The sequence below is a fragment of the Epinephelus fuscoguttatus genome, linkage group LG22 (genome assembly GCF_011397635.1).
Source record: "Epinephelus fuscoguttatus linkage group LG22, E.fuscoguttatus.final_Chr_v1".
Classification (NCBI taxonomy): domain Eukaryota; kingdom Metazoa; phylum Chordata; class Actinopteri; order Perciformes; family Serranidae; genus Epinephelus; species Epinephelus fuscoguttatus.
In genome coordinates, this window is record NC_064773.1 from 4,397,165 (window position 1) to 4,417,781 (window position 20,617).

Here is a 20,617-nt window from a genome sequence, read left to right on the forward strand (position 1 = left end):
AATGTCCTTGTCCTCCCTCTGCAGTAATGTCTGATTGTTGCCTGTTTTTGATATTCACCATACAAATAAAAACGATGAGTCTTACTCGTACTGTAGTCCACAGGTGTTTCTCAAGCAGCACAGAAGGTGTTTGTCTGAATTTTCATGTTAATTGATTAATTAAGATAATAATTAATTTCCTGAATCTGTCCGTCAGAACGAGGCTCTGGACGTTTCATGTATAGCCGCATTTTAAGGTAGTGCCAGTATTTGTCTTCCTGCTGTGGCTGTACAGTAAGTCCTCCTTAAACTCCCTGAATGAACCAGCTCCAATATGTTCCACTTCCTGTTGACCTCTGACTCTCACCTGCTGCCCTCTGACCCCACCCCCGTCCCCTGGAATGAGATCTTAACAGACAAACTTGTGGTCTGTGTGCTAGCTTAGCTTTGATTAGCGGTCAGCTAATCATACAGATGCTACTTTCACTACCAGCTTCTCCTCAGAGCTCTGACAGAGATTTACCTGATTTACCTTTACCTCCTTTAGGACCCTTCTCACCTTCAGCTGGTCGCACAAAGACGTCAAACAGCTCAAAACTAAAAAACAGCAAAGAAAAGTCGCAACATTCAAAAGAAAATCAAATGAGGATAAAAAAGTGACTAATTTACCAAAAATTACATAAATAAATAATAAAAAAAGATCATTTAATAAACAAATAAAATGATAGATACATCAATAAAAGTTATGATAAATACATATTTTACAATTAAATGCATAAGTAAATAAATATAATGAGATATCTAATGTATTTCTATAATTCTACAAATATATTTTCATTTTTTAAAATTGTATTTTTCTTTTCTGTTTTTAGCAATATATTTTTAGATTTTACATTTATTTCTAAATTTGTTTTTTAATTTGATTTCTTTTATTTTTATTTCTGTTTTTCTAAATATATGTCAAAAAAATAAAGAAATAAAGCAAGTGGCAATAAATAAAAGACAATGTTTTGCTTAAATAATATAGATTTTATTATGCATTTAATTATTTCTATGTTAATGTCTTTCATATTTATTTATTTGATTATAATTCTGAAGTTAGTTAAGCTTTTAATTATTTATGTATTTAATTTTTTGAATGGTCGTTTTTTTGTCCTCCATGCTTATCCAACATTTTAATAATTTTAATAATAATTGTTCGTGTTTATTATTTTATTTTTTTTTAATTGACATTTTTAAATGTATTTATTTATGGGTTTTTTTCCCAAAAAAAAAAAAAAAAATTGTATTTATTTATTTATTTTTGGTGAGTCTTTCGAAGCAGTGACTCAGCAGTATAACAGATCTCTGTGCAACCAGTTTTAGAAAGTACTTAGAAGTACTTTGTTACCCAGCATGCCCCCTGACTCAAGCAGCTGACTCATACTTTAGACATGTTCATGCACCTGCTCTTTACAGCTCGCAGCAGCAGCGCCAGTCACCAGAAGGCTTCCTGAGGTTGGTTCAGGCCGCTGGCTGCGTTTACATGGAGAATAACCATCTAACCACAGCCAGCGCTGTTAGACTCTGAGTGACCAGAAGATTTTCTCGTCTTCAGCTGATAAAATCTTCTGATTTCCAGGAGGAAAGTGTGTCAGCAGAGACGCTCTGTAGATTGTTGGCAAAGACGCTCAGTCGCTTCAGAGGCAGCGAGACTCAAGACATTTACATTTTGTGTTTGTGTTTCACGTCTAACCGGCTGTTTGTCTTCTCTATTCTGTTTCCTCCCCACGCCCTCACTTCTCTGGATACTCTTCACCTCCTTCTGTCTCTGTTTTCTTTCTTCGTCTTCTGTCTCTTTGTGCCTCCAGAAGAGTTCAGGCTCTGAGCTCCAGGAGATCATGAGGAGGCGGCAGGAGAAACTGGCAGCCAGCACCTGTGATTCAGGGGTGGAGTCTTTTGACGAAGGCAGCACCCACTGAGCTCCACACACACAGCTTCCTCCCTTCCTCCCTCCTGCTTTACTTCCCTCTTTATTTTTTTTTCTTTTCAAACTGCAGCCTGCTGTTTTCTCGCACTCTTGATCCTCAGGCGGCGGCCGACCATGCCGAGTTTTTGGAGATCATGCGGCGCAGGCAGGAGCTCCTCAGCTCGTCTCCATAGAAAGAAATATTAAAAACAAAACAAAAAAAACAACCAACCAGCCGACTGACTTTTGGACCGTCTGATATTCAAACCGAGAGAATTCTGCCATGTTTGCCTGACGTACACGTGAACACTTGTGGGACTCTGGAGGAGTTTTTGTTGGTGTTTGTAAAAAGTGAAGAAAAGCTGCTCAGTAGCTCAGTTTCCAAAGCAAAGCCTCTCAGTATTAATGAACGGCTGGTAGTTTGTTAGCTTCAGTTTGTGCCTCTCAGGTGGAGCTGCAACGATTCGTCAATTAATCCATCTACAGAAAATAAATCTGCAGCTATTTTGGTAATCTTTTGATAATTTTTCAAGCAGAAATGACTAAACTTGACATTTCCATTCTCTCAAATGTGAAGAGTTGTTGCTCCTCTCGGTCTTACTTTGTAGTAAATTTAATATTTTTGGGTTTGGGAATGTTGGTTGGACACAGACAGACATTTGAGGAAGCCACTTTAGGCTGTAGGATATTAAAACAGGCTTTTCCAATGTTTGTAGCCCAAACGATTAATTGAGAAAATAATCTATGGATTAATTGTAACAAATATAATCGTTCATTTCGCATGTGTCGTCACATTTGAGTCACAGAGATAAACATTTGTTTCTGAAAGACTAAACCCCGACAACACTTACCGCTACGTATTTCTAACGTGGATGTAAAACATTTAGTCCATTGTACAATAACTAACCTGAGGCCTGGTCCGCACAAACACAGGTGTTTTTTTAAAGCTTTTCTCTGTGTTATGGTCTTTTCGTCCACACAAATGGAATTTTATGTCACTGAAAACAGAGCTTTTGTACAGACACAAAGTGATTTTGCCAAGTAGGATATGTTCCTGGACGAACATCCTCTTGCTTCTTTAAAAATCCGTTTGTGCTTCGTCTGAGCTAGTTTTCCAAATTGAAGTTTATACAATTGAACAAAATCTGTGTGAGCTGCTGCAGGGTTAGCGAGCTAGCTTGCTAACTAGGTAGGAAAATGTGTTAATAGCAGGTATTTGCAACTGAAAATAATATCATCCATAATATTTGCTAGTTAATAATTGAGTCTATTGGCAAGCTTTCGTGTTAGCAAACCTACTTAGCAAGCTCGCTAAAATTGTAGCCTATTGGCGAGTTTACCAGGAACTCAGGGGGAGCTCTTCTGTATGGAGTTTGCATGTTCTCCCTGTGACCGTGTGGGTCCAAAGAGATGCAGGTTAATTGATGAATCTAAATTGTCCATAGGTGTGAATGTGAGTGTGAATGGTTGTCACAGATGTTTCAAGACTTCGGGGTTGCTGATTAGACTCTTTGAGGACTTGAAAATACCTTCAAATATTAGGAGAGTGTTATTAATCAACAATCTGGATTATGTCACAGATGGTCACAGATTTGTCTTTCAGAAAAGCAGATGTTTAACTCAACGACTCGAATGTACTGACGATAAACGAGAGGCACAAACTGATGTTCGTAGTCCATATAACTGACGGGTTGATGGTTTGTACAGAAATACATTTAAGTGAATGTTGGTTTGAATATATTGTTCTAGTGAACACATAAATAGACTGATTAATATTTACTGTACAGTTCAGATTTTTTTTGGCCAAGAACATCATGATAGTCATAGTATATATATTTTTTTTTATTTTGTGATTATATCAAAGGTTTAAATGAATTAATATAATTGATGATAGCTCTGATTGACTGAGAAACAAAAGACGTGAAAATCCTTTCTCTTGAAATGCACAATAACTTTATTATAATGTCTGATTTAAGGACATCACGTGATTTAGAGTTAGAGACATTATTACACACAGATCTCTTGAGATGTTATTAGATTTGGCGATCAGCCTTTTTGCACAATAAATAATGAAAATGTTTCTGAGCTGAAGGCGAGTGAAGAATCAAACCTGTAAGATGATTTTTTCTTTTTTTTTTAAACTGCTGTAAAAATCTGTTTCTGCTGACGTTTGTGTTAAAAGTTCAAATGTCGTCCAAAGCGAATGTAGTCTGACTCAGCGATCCTCCCATTGTAAACCTGATGAATGTTTTCTTCAGGCTCCGCCCACCGCCACAGGGAGCCTCGTGTGTTTAGAAACAAACGGTCCCGTCAGTCATCTGACATCATCATATTTTGACCAACATACTGTTAATGTAAACAGGAAGTGCTTGTCATGCAGAGTGACAGCAGCGAACAGACTGTAGCCTCCAGCTGACGATGCTAACGATGACCTGAAGAAACTCTACGACTGATCTACGACTAATCTTTAATTATACGCAGCTGTTTTGTGAACAGAATGAAGACTTTATAGATTATATAAAACTAAAGCACAGTACTGATTTAAACTGATTGTTCTCATCATGACTCTGTTGTCGTTCATGCTTGTTTTATTCAGTCATCTCAGGTCAGCTGAGGCTGCGTCAGCAAATACCGTCACTGACGCTGACTGACGGGACACTATAAACATTTGTTCGGTGGGAGTTGTGTTTTCTTCTATACTGTAAATTCTCAAATAGTTCAAGTGTCAGAGAGGCGGGTCTTTGTTCCTAATGTCCACTGTTACCCAGGTGATACAGACTCAACACTTCCTACATGTTTGTTTTCAGGGTAAATTCAGTTTAATGAATATTTCCACAGTGCTAATTCATGTGTACATCAACAGTCATGTCACCACTCAACACTGTTTTCACTCACTAATCATTTCCAATGTCGATCACTGTGAAGCTGCTGTCAGTCAAAGTTAACTCGTGAAACACCCATAAACCTTTTCTGTCCCAAAATGTATCTCAGAGCATCTGATAGCGATAAGAAAAATATTCTGAAACCAAGTTCAAACTCATGCCAAGACTGTCCCTAATTTATAATCTGTGTGAAACTCACTATGACTGTAACGAATGTAACTGATAAAGGATCCTTTATACTTATGATGAGACTGACAAATAAACTGTATTTAATATCAGTGACATCATAGTTGATACCAATCAGACACACTTAAAAATTAAAAAGAAAGGGGAAAAAAAGGAAAATTAAAACAGAAAAGCCACTTTGCTAACTATAAAAATGAAGCTTATTATAGTTAACTGAAACTATGTGGGAAAACCCTTTTTAAAGTAACTGAATTCAAAATAAAAAATATTTTTTGTTTTTTTTCTAAGGTCTAACTGAAACAATATTGTGTACGTATAAATTTAAAAAAATGAAATTATACAGGAAACGTCTTTTAGTCAAGTTTGTCAACGCAACAAACACAAGGAGGCATTAGTGGGTATGTGTGTATTGAGACAGGGACGTCTATGTGACTGAGTCAGTTGCCTTCACAAGGTGCTGTTTGTATTGTAATAAGTATTCTGAACTTCAAAATTATTTTCTGTGACAAATACCCCCCTTATTATAATAAAGGAAATTAAATTACTACTGAAATCATTAAAAACTGAATTAAAATTGAATTTTTTTTAACAAAAACTGAACTGAAACGATCACTGAATAGAAAAATAATTAAAAAAATAAATAATGAAAAATACAATACCGCATAAACTCTGATTAAAGATTAAAAAACAAAAAAAACAAAAACACAAAAAAGCTATTTTTTTAACAATAAAAACTAAACTGAAATCAGCAAACACTCTGGAAACTAACTGAAACTAAAACGAACAGAAAAAAATAAAATAATTTTATTTATAAAAAACTAATGAAAAGTACAAAACTAATAAATTCTGATTTAGAAAAAATTAATGCTATATAATGATAAAACGGTGTTCACTTGAGATTCACTTTTCTGAAACCACAAGATAATTAGCTCAGAATAATTAGACAAATCAACTTTTTTTCCCCCAGTTAACACGATTATTATCTTGGAAATTAAATGAAAGATTTAAAAGAAAAACATTTTCTCGTTTTACTGAATTAACAAGGTAGTTAACTTATCAATTTTCATTTGCAGTTTATTTCCATTAAAACTTCAATCAGAATTCTGACATAATTATCTCATTAATTCAGAAAAGCTGAGTAGAATTTTTACTCTTAAGTGAATGTATTATCCTTCTGTATGCAGCAGTGTGAGTTATTACGATACTCGAGATACACTGAATGTGCGTGGTATTAATGGTGAAGTGAAGTGTGCAGGTCAAGTGTTTGGTTTGTGGCAGCAGCAAAAATAAGTGTCAAAGTGGAGAAATTAACAAATGAAACAGCAGCAGAGTGGTCAGTATGACATGACTCTATGTTCTGTACACTGCATTAAATTTACCATACAAGTCATTGTAGTAGAAGTGACTCCACCCTTTGTAGTTAAATGTTTCCTTGAGTTTATTCACCTGACCGTTACCTGTTCATGCAGGTCATGAACTTCCTCTGTCACTGTTCAATCACCTGCTGCTATTTGAGAATTCACAGTAAACTCTGCTTCTGTAAATAAAGTCTCAGCAAACAAAAAGCTGTTTCGACAAAAAATATCAGTAAGCAAAAAAAAATCATCATTTCTACACAAACTAAGGAGACGACTGTTTCTGATCCGTTTCTGCTGAGTAGCCTGAAGCAGCAGATCATCCTCTAGCTGGAGAAATGTTATTTAAACATGTGTATGCTTTCATACGAGATGTACAAGAATCAGCCAGTACATTCTGAACTCACTGTGGCATCGATTGATTGTATCCATTTTGTTTTCCACTTATGCACTTAATTTTCTCGGGCCGTCCTCGTGGTCGAGTGTAAAGGATGTAAACGGTGGAATAACTGAATGGGAGAGGTGGTTTGTCTGAACTGTAGCACAACACTGTAATTACACTAACGATGATTAAAGCTGAGTAGATGTTAACGAGAGCAGAGTAAAGTGTATTTAGTGAACTGTCCTCGTACCCAAACAGTTCTAGAGGCCAATGAGACAGAAATGTTATTTGTAAGTGTATAGTTTTCATGGTGCCTTTTCCATATAAATCTGCTCATTCTGCAATAAAACATTTATAAAACTCCGTACGAGTCATTCATTCCTTCAAAGATATTTTTACTGTCTGTTTTCATCATTTCAGCAGTTACAAACTAGACGTGACGAACCACATACTCATGTTTTCACGTATTTACAGTTAACTAACCCTAACCCTAATCGGTTCACCTATTGAATCTATACTTCTGTCAAACCCACTGATCAAAGGAGGCCCCTGTGTTCTTTATAATGAACTTTCATGTTCAGATTGTACCGCCTCCCTAGATTACTTAAAAGCAGCCAGGGCAAATGATTTTGGGGTTGCTATTCTGGAAGAGTCATAGACAAACGCCCAACTACTGGAACAGTCTTCCTCACTTTGTGCTGGACATGGACTTTTGCAATTTAAAATATTGCACAGGCTTCACTTACCAAAAAATATGCTCTGTAAAATGTATTCACATATCAGTCCAGCGCCTTTACAGTCATCCAACCACTAAAAGTGCTTTTTAACCCTTTGAAACCTGAGGAAATTGGCTTGAAAGGAAGTCAGTGAGCAACTTCAGAAGAAATGACCCAAAAATTAGCAAGAAAGAAGGAAATGACCTGGGAAAAACTGCTTAAAAATAATAATTCCATAACATAATTATACTGGCAAAATATTTTTCAGTCACTATCAGACGTCCACTGACTGAACTCTTTGGTATTAAAGGATCTGATCTTGTGTTACCAACTCCCAACATAACACATTATTTGTAACCCTGCTTGCACATGGATTGATATTATTAAATTTGAAACAAACGCAGGCTCCTGCCCATCCTGCCCTCGTGAAGGATTTCATGCACCACCTACATTTGGAAAAGATTAAATTCTCCTTAAGAGGGTGTGGAAACAAATTCTGCTGGATCTGGCAACCCTTCATAGACCACTTTAAGAACAATACAAGTCCTTCCCCCAACTAGCCCAGTCTAAATGATATAAAACACTGTCAGTCTGACATCCATTTAAATCGTCCCAGTCCCCCCGAATTTTAAATTTTAAAATTGTAAATTTTGAAAATGTAAATGTTTGAATTTTAAAAAATTGAAATGTTTGAATTTTGAAAATTAAAATGTTTGAATTTTAAAATTAAAATGTTTGAATTTTGAAAATTTAAATGTTTGAATTTTGAAAACTTAAATGTTGGAATTTTGAAAATTTACTGTTTGAATTTTAAATTTTAAATGTTTGAATTTTGAAAATTTAAATGTTTAAATTTTAATTTTTTGAATTTTATCTTTATCTATTTTTATTGTTTTTTTTGCTTCAGTCTTTCTAAAATAGATAATTTAATTTTATCTGTGAAAAATCTGTCTTGCAAACTCATCAGAAACTCTGTATTCACTTTTATACTGTCACTGCGTTTAACTTTGAAAACCCCAATAAAAAAGCTGGAGGAAAAAAAATAGTGCAGAATAATGAACATCGACACTTTTCTGCTACTGCAGACCCATTTCAGTCTGTACCAGCTACGAAAGACAGAATGTCTGGTAAGTATAATTTTGTTTTCTGTCTACTTTGATAAGGTATGTATAAGTTTAAAGTTTTGATTTAACCAGTTTAGATAATTGCTCTTGAACAGCGGCTTGAGTTAAGAAAACTTTAAACATTTGACATAAAGGATATTTTCTGATTGATAATTAACTCAGTCCAATCTAATAATTCAATCTGTCCATTTAGGAAGCACAAGTGATTGTTAATCAGTTTCAGCTGATTTGGTGCAAATCAAAGTGACAACAGATGCAATGGAGAGGCAAACAGGAAATGGTTTTACACTTGGTGTCCACAGACAGTTGCTCTCTCCTTATCCGTCCTGACTGATTCTTCTCTAGTTTGGTCTTCTGTAGCATGAAGTGGTACCTGCAGCCCAATCAGATTGATACCAGATACCAGGAGACCGGTCGTTACACGATGAGAGCTGGACAGGGCCGAAATTGGCCTCAAGTACGTTCAAACATTTCATTTTGGCAGATTTCGGACAGACCTTATACACTGTTTATACTGACAAGTTGGTATGAAAAAATTAGTTAACAAGATTTTTTTATTTCATTCAGGTGCTTGACTATGTTGATAACTGAACTGTTAAATTGTATAGGCTAAACCTCCTAAATCAAAGCTAAATAAAAGGAAAAGTTCATTACATTCATTTGCATTTATCAATAGATATAACAAATATTAATTTAATTTACTACTGTACTTTCACTGCTTCAAACACTGATCTTAAGAAATACAGATCATCTTCGTTTTGATATTAGGATGTCAAAAAAACAAAATTAACTTATCTGCCATTTTTAAATTGGTGTTTCCAATCATCTCTTGAGAAATGCATTTCCCGATATAGAACACTAGGGGGCGTCATCTATTATACATAATGAGGCAAAAGCATCCAAAGTGCAGAACTGTCTTATTGAATCTGATGTGATCTTATGACGAGTGGCTCAATATGGAGCTGTTTTCACAAGATGTCATCACTTTTAAAGATAATGTTTGCTTATCGTTTAATTCAATGGATAAAAGTCAAATATACAAATTTTATATAAATGTGAGCTTAACTGAAAGAAAATTTCTGTAGAATCTGAGAGTTAACATTTTGTGTTTATTTCAATTTTCTATACAAATTTTTAATCAAACTTTTAGGGGTGTAAAATCTAAATTTGGCCCTATATACCATAGCAAAAATGAACTATAATATTACTTTATTGTGAGAACTGTATAGTGTTTTATAGTATTTTTTCACCAGCTATGGTATATAAAATAGTGATGTAATACCCAGATTTAGTATTTGCTCCTGTATCTTAAATGTCTGTATCTTTAGGGAGTGTTGTACAAAATTTGTGATCATAACAATTTGGGACATTTTGGGATTGTAACCAATTTTGGGGACACCAAATTTGAGTGACTATCTAATTTAACGTACATATGTTTCTGTAGTTTACTACTAATCTTAATAATTCTGGGATAAATTGATTGATTGAAATTGAAGATGCATTTTATCTGATTCTGTTCACGTAAAAACAAAATGAATTTATGATAATATTTGGTAGAAGTTCGTAATTTTTTTTTAAAACTGTAGACATTTAATTTACATAAATGACCACAATTTAAATCACAATATTGATCAGAAAAAAATCCAGATTAGCCATTCTTTTCAATTCGCATAAAAAAGTATCAAAAAAATGTCTTGTTTTTGGTTTCGGTAATTAAAGTCAGTGTTCATGTTCAATACATTTCAAGTGTTAGCCAACTATTTTTGTATTTTGTATGTGGAAAGTGAAACGAGACAAATGTAACTGCAACATTTTATTTTGTTCCAACACGCACACACACATTAAAACTCTGTGACGACGATCCGAGGTCGAGATCGTCCCTCAAATTTTAAGTGACACAATGCACAAGAATGGCACCAATGACGTACAAGTTTGACTGGACACACACTAAGCAAGAGAAAGAATTGTAGAAGAGTGTACAGTGCTGAGCTTTCAGACATTGTCTCCAGGTTTTAACGTCAGTTTTTAATCTTCTAAATCTTTTTAACAGCTGTTCCAAAGTGCGTTTCTCCGACTGACAAGTTCTCCACGTCGACGTTTCCCCAAACAGCCGAGTCTCCGAACGTCCAACAGCCGAACCGTCGTAGTGATGGGAGAACTTCTGGCTCAGGTAATGATGATTCACATATACAACAACTTTTAAAAAACAAACCTCTAAAGCAACATTTCCACAAGAATTACTTTGTAATGACGAGTAGAAACAGAATAGTTAAGCAGTAGTAGTATGTACAGTACATTTGATATCTAATAGTGAAATGTAACCTATATCAGATCGAGTGGCGACCGAACCAACGAACAGGTAAAGACTTCAGGTGTTTGAACCACAAGGCCACAATGACGAATCATTTTACAAGTCAACACTGAAGTGTCCAACGGCCTTTTTACACACATTCATTGATCTCTTCCATTTTTGTAATTTTTATTTATTTATTTTTTTACAAATTGGATACAAGGTGTGGTCAAAATAACACAAACAGCAGTTAGAAGTGGCTTTTCTTTTCTTAAATTTTAATATTTGAGGTGCTTTTTTGTGGCCATATGTTTTTTGGGGGAACAACACTCATTGTAAACTTTTTCTTTAATTATTTGGTCTGATTGGTCAATTCTTAGTTTAGTTATTAATTGAAATCTTTATGTTGCTAATTTTTATACTTTGATTTTTTTCCCCCATTCAGCCAAATTTCATGTGAGGTTGTTAAACAAGATTAAACAAATTTTAGCTTATTAAAATATTTAAACTACACAAAAACTTTTTGTAACAATCTGTAATGATATGTATAAAAATCGATACATCATAGTATTGCAATATTTTTGTGTGGAAATATCATATCGTCACACAATGCCAAATATTGATTTATTTATTTTTTTAAATTAAATAATTATAAATATCACAAATACAAATTAACCTTTAGTAGCCTAACAGAATAATATAATAAATTGCTTTTTCAGTCCACCAGATACATTTTCCCGCAAATACAAAAAAATGGCTGAAGTGACGTGAACAGACTTAAAATTTTATCTTATTAAATGAAAACGATGTTGACAAAGTTTTCCTTTGGGGACATAATTTACAGTTGGAAAAAGGTAATCTATCGCAATATATTTTATCACAATAACCAGCATACCACAACATATTTAAAATCGCAATAATATTGTATCGTGACTTAAGTATCATAATATCGTATCGTGGATCCTCTGGCGATTCCCACCCCCAATTAACATTTGCACAACGCACAAAAAAATCTATCAAGAAACCTTTAATTGGCTAAAAGTTTTTCTTGAGAAGTTGTGAGGAAAGAACAGACCACTGAAGTGATTTTGATTGGAAGAGGATTGTTGACAGTAAATGTTATAAAATCAGATGTAATCTCGTATTGGACCGTCATCACTATCTCCTCTGTGGAGACCCAAAAAGAGAAGCCACTCAACTCTCCCCTCGTATTTTGACGACACCCTGTACATCCTGAATGGAGTGTAAAACTTTGGGTTGAATGAGGTCGACCACTCTCATCTGTTTAGTAGACATTCTCTACAGTCATCAAGGAAGTGAGAAATGTGGAGTTTCTTTTGCCCTTCAATTCAAATGTTCGATAGAAAGATGGAAAATGACTAAATAATTGTAAATAAGTTGATCTGATAACAGACTGATGCATCAGAAAATGGCTTGATAACAATTTTCTGTACAGTATTCATGTGTTAAGACGGAGATATTCAGTCGGCCCGAGCCAAGATCGAACTGAGCCAAGATTCAGGCCCCAAAACAACCGAAACATGAAGCTTAACTGTTCGTTTTCAACATCAGAACTACTTTTCTAAAATTTATTTCAAAACTCACTGATTTTGTTACAAGACCCGAAGGATTTCTAAATTCCAGAGAATCCTCTCTAGCATCTAGGTGTGGTATTATCCCCAAACACAAATGGGAGTGCACCAAATACTGGGAATCTGGCATTAATAACTTTTGGTGGTGCTGAATAACATTTTGTAACCATGGCAAATTTTAGGGGCGCTACACAATATTTTGGGACATTATACCAAATTTTTAAAATTAAAACAAATGGTAAATGCAACACCAAATGTGTCTGTTGTAAACAAAATTTTGCAATTGAAACAAAATTTTGCAATACCAAAGTTGACACTTACAACTTTTTGTGGCATTATGCCAAATTTTGAGACTCTTACCATTTTACTGCGAGCACACATTAGGGCATTTGTGGCTATTATACAATTTTTTTTAATCATATCAAATTTAGGGGGCACAATGCAAATTTAAACAAATTGTAAATGCAATACCAAATGTGTCTGTTGTAAACAAAATTTGGTCATATCTAATTTTGCCATTAAAACAAAATTTTGCAATACCAAATTTGCCATTAGTAACTTTAAGTGAAACATTTTGTAACCATAACAAATTTTAGGGGTGCTACACAATATTTTGGGACATTATACCAATTTTTAAATTGTAAATGCCATACCAAATGTGACAATAAACAATATTTGGTCATATATAATTAATTATATTAAAACAAAATTTTGCAGAACCCAATCTGACGCTTAAAACTTTTTGTTGCATTTTGCTAAATTATGGGACTCTTACCATTTTACTGCGAGCACTCGCGTTAGGGTATTTGTGGCCACTCTAGGGGGCACAATACAATATGTTATAAAGTTGTGGTTCTTTACCAAATTTTGGAATTGACATAAAAAATGTTTAGAATGTTTTATAACCTGAAACTTTTCAGGGCTTTGTGCCAAATAAGAAGATAACAAAAACATTGTTAAGGAATCCAACATTTAAGGATTAATAGAAGAATCAAAATAATGTAATATCAAAGTTTAGTATTTGGGGCACTATTCCAAAGTTTGGGGCAACAGACGACAACAAAAGCAGGGAATGTAACATTTTTTGTGTGTTTTATATTTGCGCTTTCTAGAATGACAGATATGTTTTGGGTCAATATTTAGTTTTATTGTCATGAGTTCTAGAGAACAGTTGCACTTTTATAAGTTGGTAATCTGATGGATTAAAGATATTCAAATTGTGCCAGGAGGCTCAGAAAGGCTCGGTCCGACCCAAAGATATGTTTCTGTCATTTCCCAAATTCATCAACAGAAAGGGAAACTCAACATCAGGTCTTAATAAAACTTTGTAGTAGTTTTGGCAGTTCGACTGAGCAATGTCTCTGTCTTCTGTCTTCTGTCTCAGTCTGATATGATCCATTTGTTTGTTTCCAAACAGGATTGTTGCAGCCGATGAGATCGTGATCCTCAGAGGGTTAAAAACATCTCCGGTAGTCTAAAGTTAATTCTACGTCTTCAGATCGAGATCCTCTGTTAGAAGAGCCCACAGGACAGGACGAATATCGAGCGGCACGGCTGCAGTTAGTCCTCCACAGCAGGAAGCAGCAGCAGAAAGTCTTCCCTTCTTCTGTCAGCAGGTCAGGCAGCTCCGAGGCCTCAGTGCAAATACAAACTACAGCTCTACAACCACAGTCTCTAAACTGGCCTCCAACACGCCCGACAGCAACGGGACGGCAGCATGAGGCGCTCGTGTTTCCACAGAAAGGCGTTCGTTCCCTTCAACTGTTTGTGCCCTTTAGTTCTTGTGCAGACCCAGCAAACATTCAGACGTTTAGTGGTCGATCCAACGGACGGGATAAAAAAGTTCGGAGGCATTCGAGTAGCATTTCTAGAAATCGGTACCAAATACTTTTCTGATAAAACCATTTCTAAAGTCTGGAACGTTCAGCTCGTTCAAACTGCAGCAAAAATGTTCCTAATTTTTCACAGATGTCCAACGACGACAAATAATTTTTACCAATGTTTGACAATTTTGACCAGGACAGATACACCATTACGTTTGGAAGGCTCCTCCAAGCACGATCCATGTTTAGTGTTTAATTTAAAAAACTCAATTAAAAATCTACTTCAACATGACAAAGTGTTGTGCTCATTTTCCAGACCTTTACTCTTCGTCGAATGCTTGCTGGGTTCTCTCAGTGAGTATAATCTGTGCAGCAGTCCTGGCAGTTGGTTAGCATGTTAGAGCAGTTGATATTTTTATCAATCAACACGTTACAGTCCCATGTTTGGTTTGTTTGGCAGTGAGTAACGTTGAAATCTACCGCCTTCAACTCTGACGTTGCAAAAAGCCAGGAAAGCTGCACTCTGCAGGACGGTGAACACTATCAATGATGCAAAAAACTAAAACTAACCGATGATAAATTACTTTCGAAGTGGAGGAAGAGGCCAGTGTGCTTGCTGGTTTTTCAGCTACTCCTGAGATTAAAAAAGAAATAAAATGAAAAACTGCTGACTCAGTTACACCAACACGTCGCCTCAATGAGGACGGACACAGTGTAGACATCCAATCACAGGTCGGAGCGCGTTAACCTCCGACTCCTCCCACCCCATGTTGACATGAGTCAGTCCAGTTCAGAGGGCAGGGTTGTGGTTCAACATGTTGGTCAGTCAGTGAAGGCTCCTTAAGGCAAAACTCCATCCCATGCTTTAACACCAATTCAAACAAAAAACTGGATTCTATTTTTTTTGTCAAGATGTTCCGCTGTTTTGTTTTTTGACACTGATGATGACGCGGATCTTCTTCTGCAGAGAATGGATGCCTGAAGCACAGGAGGCTGGGTGTGTTCACAGCCTGCAAGGAAAAGAAAAAATATTTCTAGTTTTTCAAATTTTGTATTGTACACTTTCTGCATCTTGATGACAGACTATACTTTGATTTTTTTTTAATAATTTTTTTCGACATTCTGTACTATGACTTTTTATCATGATTTTGGACAAAATACTATACTATGACTTTTTTCAGTTTTTTCGACATGCTATACCATGACTTTTTTTTTTAGTTTTTCGACATACTATACTATGACTTTTTTCCGTTTTTCCGACATGCTATACAATGACGATTTGTCGACATGCTATACTATGACTTTTTTTTTTAGTTTTTTCGACATGCTATACTATGACTTTTTCCGTTTTTCCAACATGCTATACAATGACGTTTTTTCGATATGCTATACTGTGACTCTTTTTTTAGTTTTTTCGACATGCTATACTATGACTTTTTTCAGTTTTTTCGACACGCTATACTATGACTTTTTTTTTTCTCAGTTTTTTAACATACCATATTGAGATTTTTTTTTTCTGAAATACTATACTAAGATTTGTTTTTCCACATGCTATATTATGACATTTTTTCGACATGCTATACTATCACTTTTTTTTTTTAGTTTTTCTGACATGCTATACAATGACTTTTTTCGACATGCTATACTATGACTTTTTTTAGTTTTTCCGACATGCTATACTATGACTTTTTTTCGACATGCTATACTATGACTTTTTTTTTTGTTTTTCCGACATGCTATACTATGACTTTTTTCGACACGCTATACTATGACTTTTTTTTTGTTTTTCCGACATGCTATACTATGACTTTTTTCGACATGCTATACTATGACTCTTTTTTTTGTTTTTCCGACATGCTATACTATGACTTTTTTTAGTTTTTCCGACATGCTATACTATGACTTTTTTTCGACATGCTATACTATGACTTTTTTTTTTGTTTTTCCGACATGCTATACTATGACTTTTTTCCGACATGCTATACTATGACTTTTTTTTTGTTTTTCCGACATGCTATACTATGCCTTTTTTTCGACATGCTATACTATGACTTTTTTTTTTGTTTTTCTGACATGCTATACTATGACTTTTTTCCGACATGCTATACTATGACTTTTTTTTTGTTTTTCCGACATGCTATACTATGACTTTTTTCGACATGCTATACTATGACTTTTTTTAGTTTTTCCGACATGCTATACTATGACTTTTTTTCGACATGCTATACTATGACTTTTTTCGACATGCTATACTATGACTTTTTTCGACATGCTATACTATGACTTTTTTTTTTAGTTTTTCCGACATGCTATACTATGACTTTTTTTTTAGTTTTTCCGACATGCTATACTATGACTTTTTTTCGACATGCTATACTATGACTTTTTGTCGACATGCTATACTATGACTTTTTGTCGACATGCTATACTATGACTTTTTTTCGACATGCTATACTATGACTTTTTTTACTTTTTTCGACGTGCTATACTATGACTTTTTTTCGACATGCTATACTATGACTTTTTTCGTCATGCTATGCTATGACTTTTTTCGACATGCCATGCTATGACGTTTTTCGTCATGCTATACTATGACTTTTTTCCGACATGCTATACTATGACTTTTTTTTTTTGTTTTTCCAACATGCTATACTATGACTTTTTTTAGTTTTTCCGACATGCTATACTATCACTTTTTTAGTTTTTCCGACATGTTATACTATGACTTTTTTCGACATGCTATACTATGACTTTTTCCGACATGCTATACTATGACTTTTTTTCGACATGCTATACTATGACTTTTTTTTTTAGTTTTTCCGACATGCTATACTATGACTTTTTTTTTAGTTTTTCCGACATGCTATATACTATGACTTTTTTTAGTTTTTCCGACATGCTATACTATGACTTTTTTTCGACATGCTATACTATGACTTTTTTTTTAGTTTTTCCAACATGCTATACTATGACTTTTTTCGACATGTTATAATATGACTTTTTTTTTTATTTTGTGTGTGTTTAAAGATTGATATTGTAATCTACACTTGTATTTATGGTTATGTTTGCACATGTGTATGAGCTAACTGTATTCATTTCTGTGTGGTTTGTAAATCTAACAATGTTTTAAAAAAGAAAGGTGTTTCTGATGGAAAATGGTAACAATGTTGTTCAAATAATGTAGATATAGATGATGTCTAAACATGATTAAAGACCTTTTAAAACATCAATATGCTTCACCGTTGTCTGGCCTGGGGTTGACTACACATTCCATACTATGACATTTCTATGAAATACTCTGTTATGACTTTTTTTTTTGACATGCTATACAATAACGTTTCTTCAGTTTTACGACATACTATGACATTTTTTTGACATCCTATACTTTGTCGTTTTTATCAGTTTTTTCAACATAAAATACTTAGACATTTTTAGACATTCTTTTATCTTTTTTATCTTTTTTTTGGACATGCTATACTGTGACTTTTTTCAACATGCTACACTATGACTTTTTTTTGGACATGCTATACTATGACTTTTTTTTGGACATGCTACACTATGACTTTTTTGCGACGTGCTATATTATGACGTTTTTTTCCGACATGCTATACTATGACTTTTTTTTTCTCAACATGCTATACTGACTTTTTTTGTTTTTTCGACATGCTATACAATGACTTTTTTTGTTTTTTCGACATGCTATACTATGACTTTTTTCGACATGTTATACTATGACTTTTTTCGACATGCTATATTATGACTTTTTTTCGACATGCTATACTATGACCTTTTTTTTTTTGTTTATTCGACATGCTATACTATGACTTTTTTTCAGTTTTTTCGACATGCTATACTATTGCTTTTTTCGACATCCTGTACTGACTTTTTTCCGACATGCTATACTATTACTTTTTTCGACATGCTACGCTATGACTCTTTCGACGTACTATACTATGACTTTTTTTGATATGCTATACTATTACTTTTTTCTGGCATGCTATACTATGACTTTTTTTCGACATGCTATGCTATGACTTTTTTTTTGTTTTTCCGACATGCTATACTATGACTTTTTCCGACATGCTATACTATGACTTTTTTTCGACATGCTATACTATGACTTTTTTTTTTAGTTTTTCCGACATGCTATACTATGACTTTTTTTTTAGTTTTTCCGACATGCTATATACTATGACTTTTTTTAGTTTTTCCGACATGCTATACTATGACTTTTTTTCAGTTTTTTCGACATGCTATACTATTGCTTTTTTCGACATCCTGTACTGACTTTTTTCCGACATGCTATACTATTACTTTTTTCGACATGCTACGCTATGACTTTTTTTTTCGATAATCTATACTATGACTTTTTTCGACATACTATGCTATGACTGTATTTCGACATACTATACTATGACTTAAAAAAAAAGAGAGAGACATGCTATACTATGACTTTAAAAAAAAAAATCGACATGCTAGACTGACTTTTAAAAAAAAAAAAATAATAATAATAATTGACATGCTATACTATGACTTTTATCGGTATACTATACTATGACGTTTTTTTCAGTTTTTTTCGACATGCTATATTATGACTTTATTTCTACATACTATACTATGACTTTTTTTCAACATGCTATACTATGACTTGTTTTTCGACATGCTATACTGTGACTTTTTGATCAGTTTTACTAACATACTATACTATGACTTATTTCAACATAGTATCTTATGATTTTTTCTTGCATTTCTATGACATAATATACTAGGGACACAATTAGATACAATTGTGTAACTTCTGTATGGATGTTGTGTTTACTTGGTTATGACTAGGTTAATACCCTGTTGGTGTGTATCTTCAGCTGCTCTCACTGTGTGGTGTTCGGTTTGACTCACGTCTGGAGGAGCCTCCATCATTATGTCTTGCTAGCGTTCTCATAGATGACATCAGATGTGATGGACTGCTGCTTCTTCTTCTGCCACATCAACAGGACGCACTGATGGATGAACACGTACTGCTCCTGCAGACAACACAGACTCATACCTGTGAGGTCAATGAACTCTTTGACCAATCAGAGACACTGATTTAGGTTCATTAGAGGGTCGTTTTCTAACCTGTATTGTTGAGTCCAGTTGAACTGAACTTTCTCATTATTTTGCCAGATCTTACAACAGGAATTGTATTCACGTGCAGACTGAAACAACAGCCTAGAGGACGTGGTCTGAGTCCCTTACCATACAAATTCTGTAGTTGTTTATTAGTGGTGGGAACGTGATCTGACCTTAATGTGACCAAACTAGACGGTAAAGATCTGAACCAACTACAGGTTTGAAAATGCCCGGAACGTGTGCTGGAAACTAATAAGACTTCTTGTGTATCCAGATCTAAACTAACAGGTCCCATTTCTGCTGCAAACAGACGCACTGACTTCTCACCTCAGTCTGGACCATAGACAGACGGTGTGATCGCATCTCGGACACCATCCCCAGGATATCTGCAAACTCGTGTTCTCTGATGTGCTGCATCAGACGGTCCAGAGCGATGAACGTCCCCGTCCGGCCGACTCCAGCACTGAACCACAGACACAGACATTAAACCTCTGCTGTTATCTTCATGACGACAGGAGTCATGATGGCAGCCACAACAACCAGAATAAATGGATGACATAATGCGGATTACATCATCTGTCTAATGGAATTTTTATGGCCGTGACTATCAGGATGTGATCTGGACCTCCGGCTCAGCGGATAGAGAAACTGTGTTCGTCCAAATAAACTGCTGATGATCAACCAACAACTGTGTTTGTGTTCTGAAGGAAATAATGTGACTATTTAACGCTATTAAAATACGGAATGCAGCATTTGATTTCCAGAGTTTTTAAACGTTTTTAAAGGGACAGTTCACCTTTCACTTTCCTTCTTACCTGTAGCACTTTATAATCTACCTGGATAGTTTTGTTGTGAGTTGCCGAGTGTTGGAGATATTGGCCATAGAGATGTCTGCCAGTTTTGTCCCAAAAGATATTTTTTCTTGTTTATACTAACTAGAACTTTGTAAAATCAAGATTATATCTGTAGTCTGGGGGACTACAGAGTCCTGACCTGCAGTGGACGATGATAGGGTCTTTGGTCCTGTTGGCCTGCTGACGGACAATGTGGACGAACTGCAGGATGCTTTCGATGGCGTTGACCGTGGGGACGCCATGATCCGGCCATGAGGTGTAGTTCAGGTGGAGCACGTCCTGACTCTCATCAGCCTGCAGGGGGAGACAAAGATCACTGAGACCTTACAGGAAATATATAAATGCACAACATGAACCTGCAGCTTTTACCCCACGTC

At 35.0% G+C, this 20,617-nt stretch overlaps 2 protein-coding genes across 5 annotated transcripts in view; one reads left to right on the plus strand and one right to left on the minus strand.

The window, feature by feature from the left end:
- Positions 1–7,095, plus strand: part of eps8a (epidermal growth factor receptor pathway substrate 8a) — a 65,308-nt gene extending 58,213 nt beyond the window's left edge. For both annotated transcript variants that reach the window (XM_049567234.1, XM_049567235.1), the window contains exon 21: positions 1,830–7,095. In XM_049567234.1, the coding sequence (XP_049423191.1) occupies positions 1,830–1,940 (111 nt within the window). In that variant the 3' untranslated portion in view covers positions 1,941–7,095. The remainder of the gene's footprint in view (positions 1–1,829) is intronic.
- A 3,946-nt stretch (positions 7,096–11,041) lies between these two features.
- ptpro (protein tyrosine phosphatase receptor type O) overlaps positions 11,042–20,617 on the minus strand; it is an 80,466-nt gene continuing 70,890 nt past the window's right edge. For all 3 annotated transcript variants that reach the window (XM_049567220.1, XM_049567219.1, XM_049567218.1), the window contains 4 exons: positions 20,380–20,534; positions 19,714–19,849; positions 19,174–19,298; positions 11,042–15,287 (listed from right to left, as the gene is read on the minus strand). In XM_049567220.1, the coding sequence (XP_049423177.1) occupies positions 19,194–19,298; positions 19,714–19,849; positions 20,380–20,534 (396 nt within the window). In that variant the 3' untranslated portion in view covers positions 11,042–15,287; positions 19,174–19,193. The remainder of the gene's footprint in view (positions 15,288–19,173; positions 19,299–19,713; positions 19,850–20,379; positions 20,535–20,617) is intronic.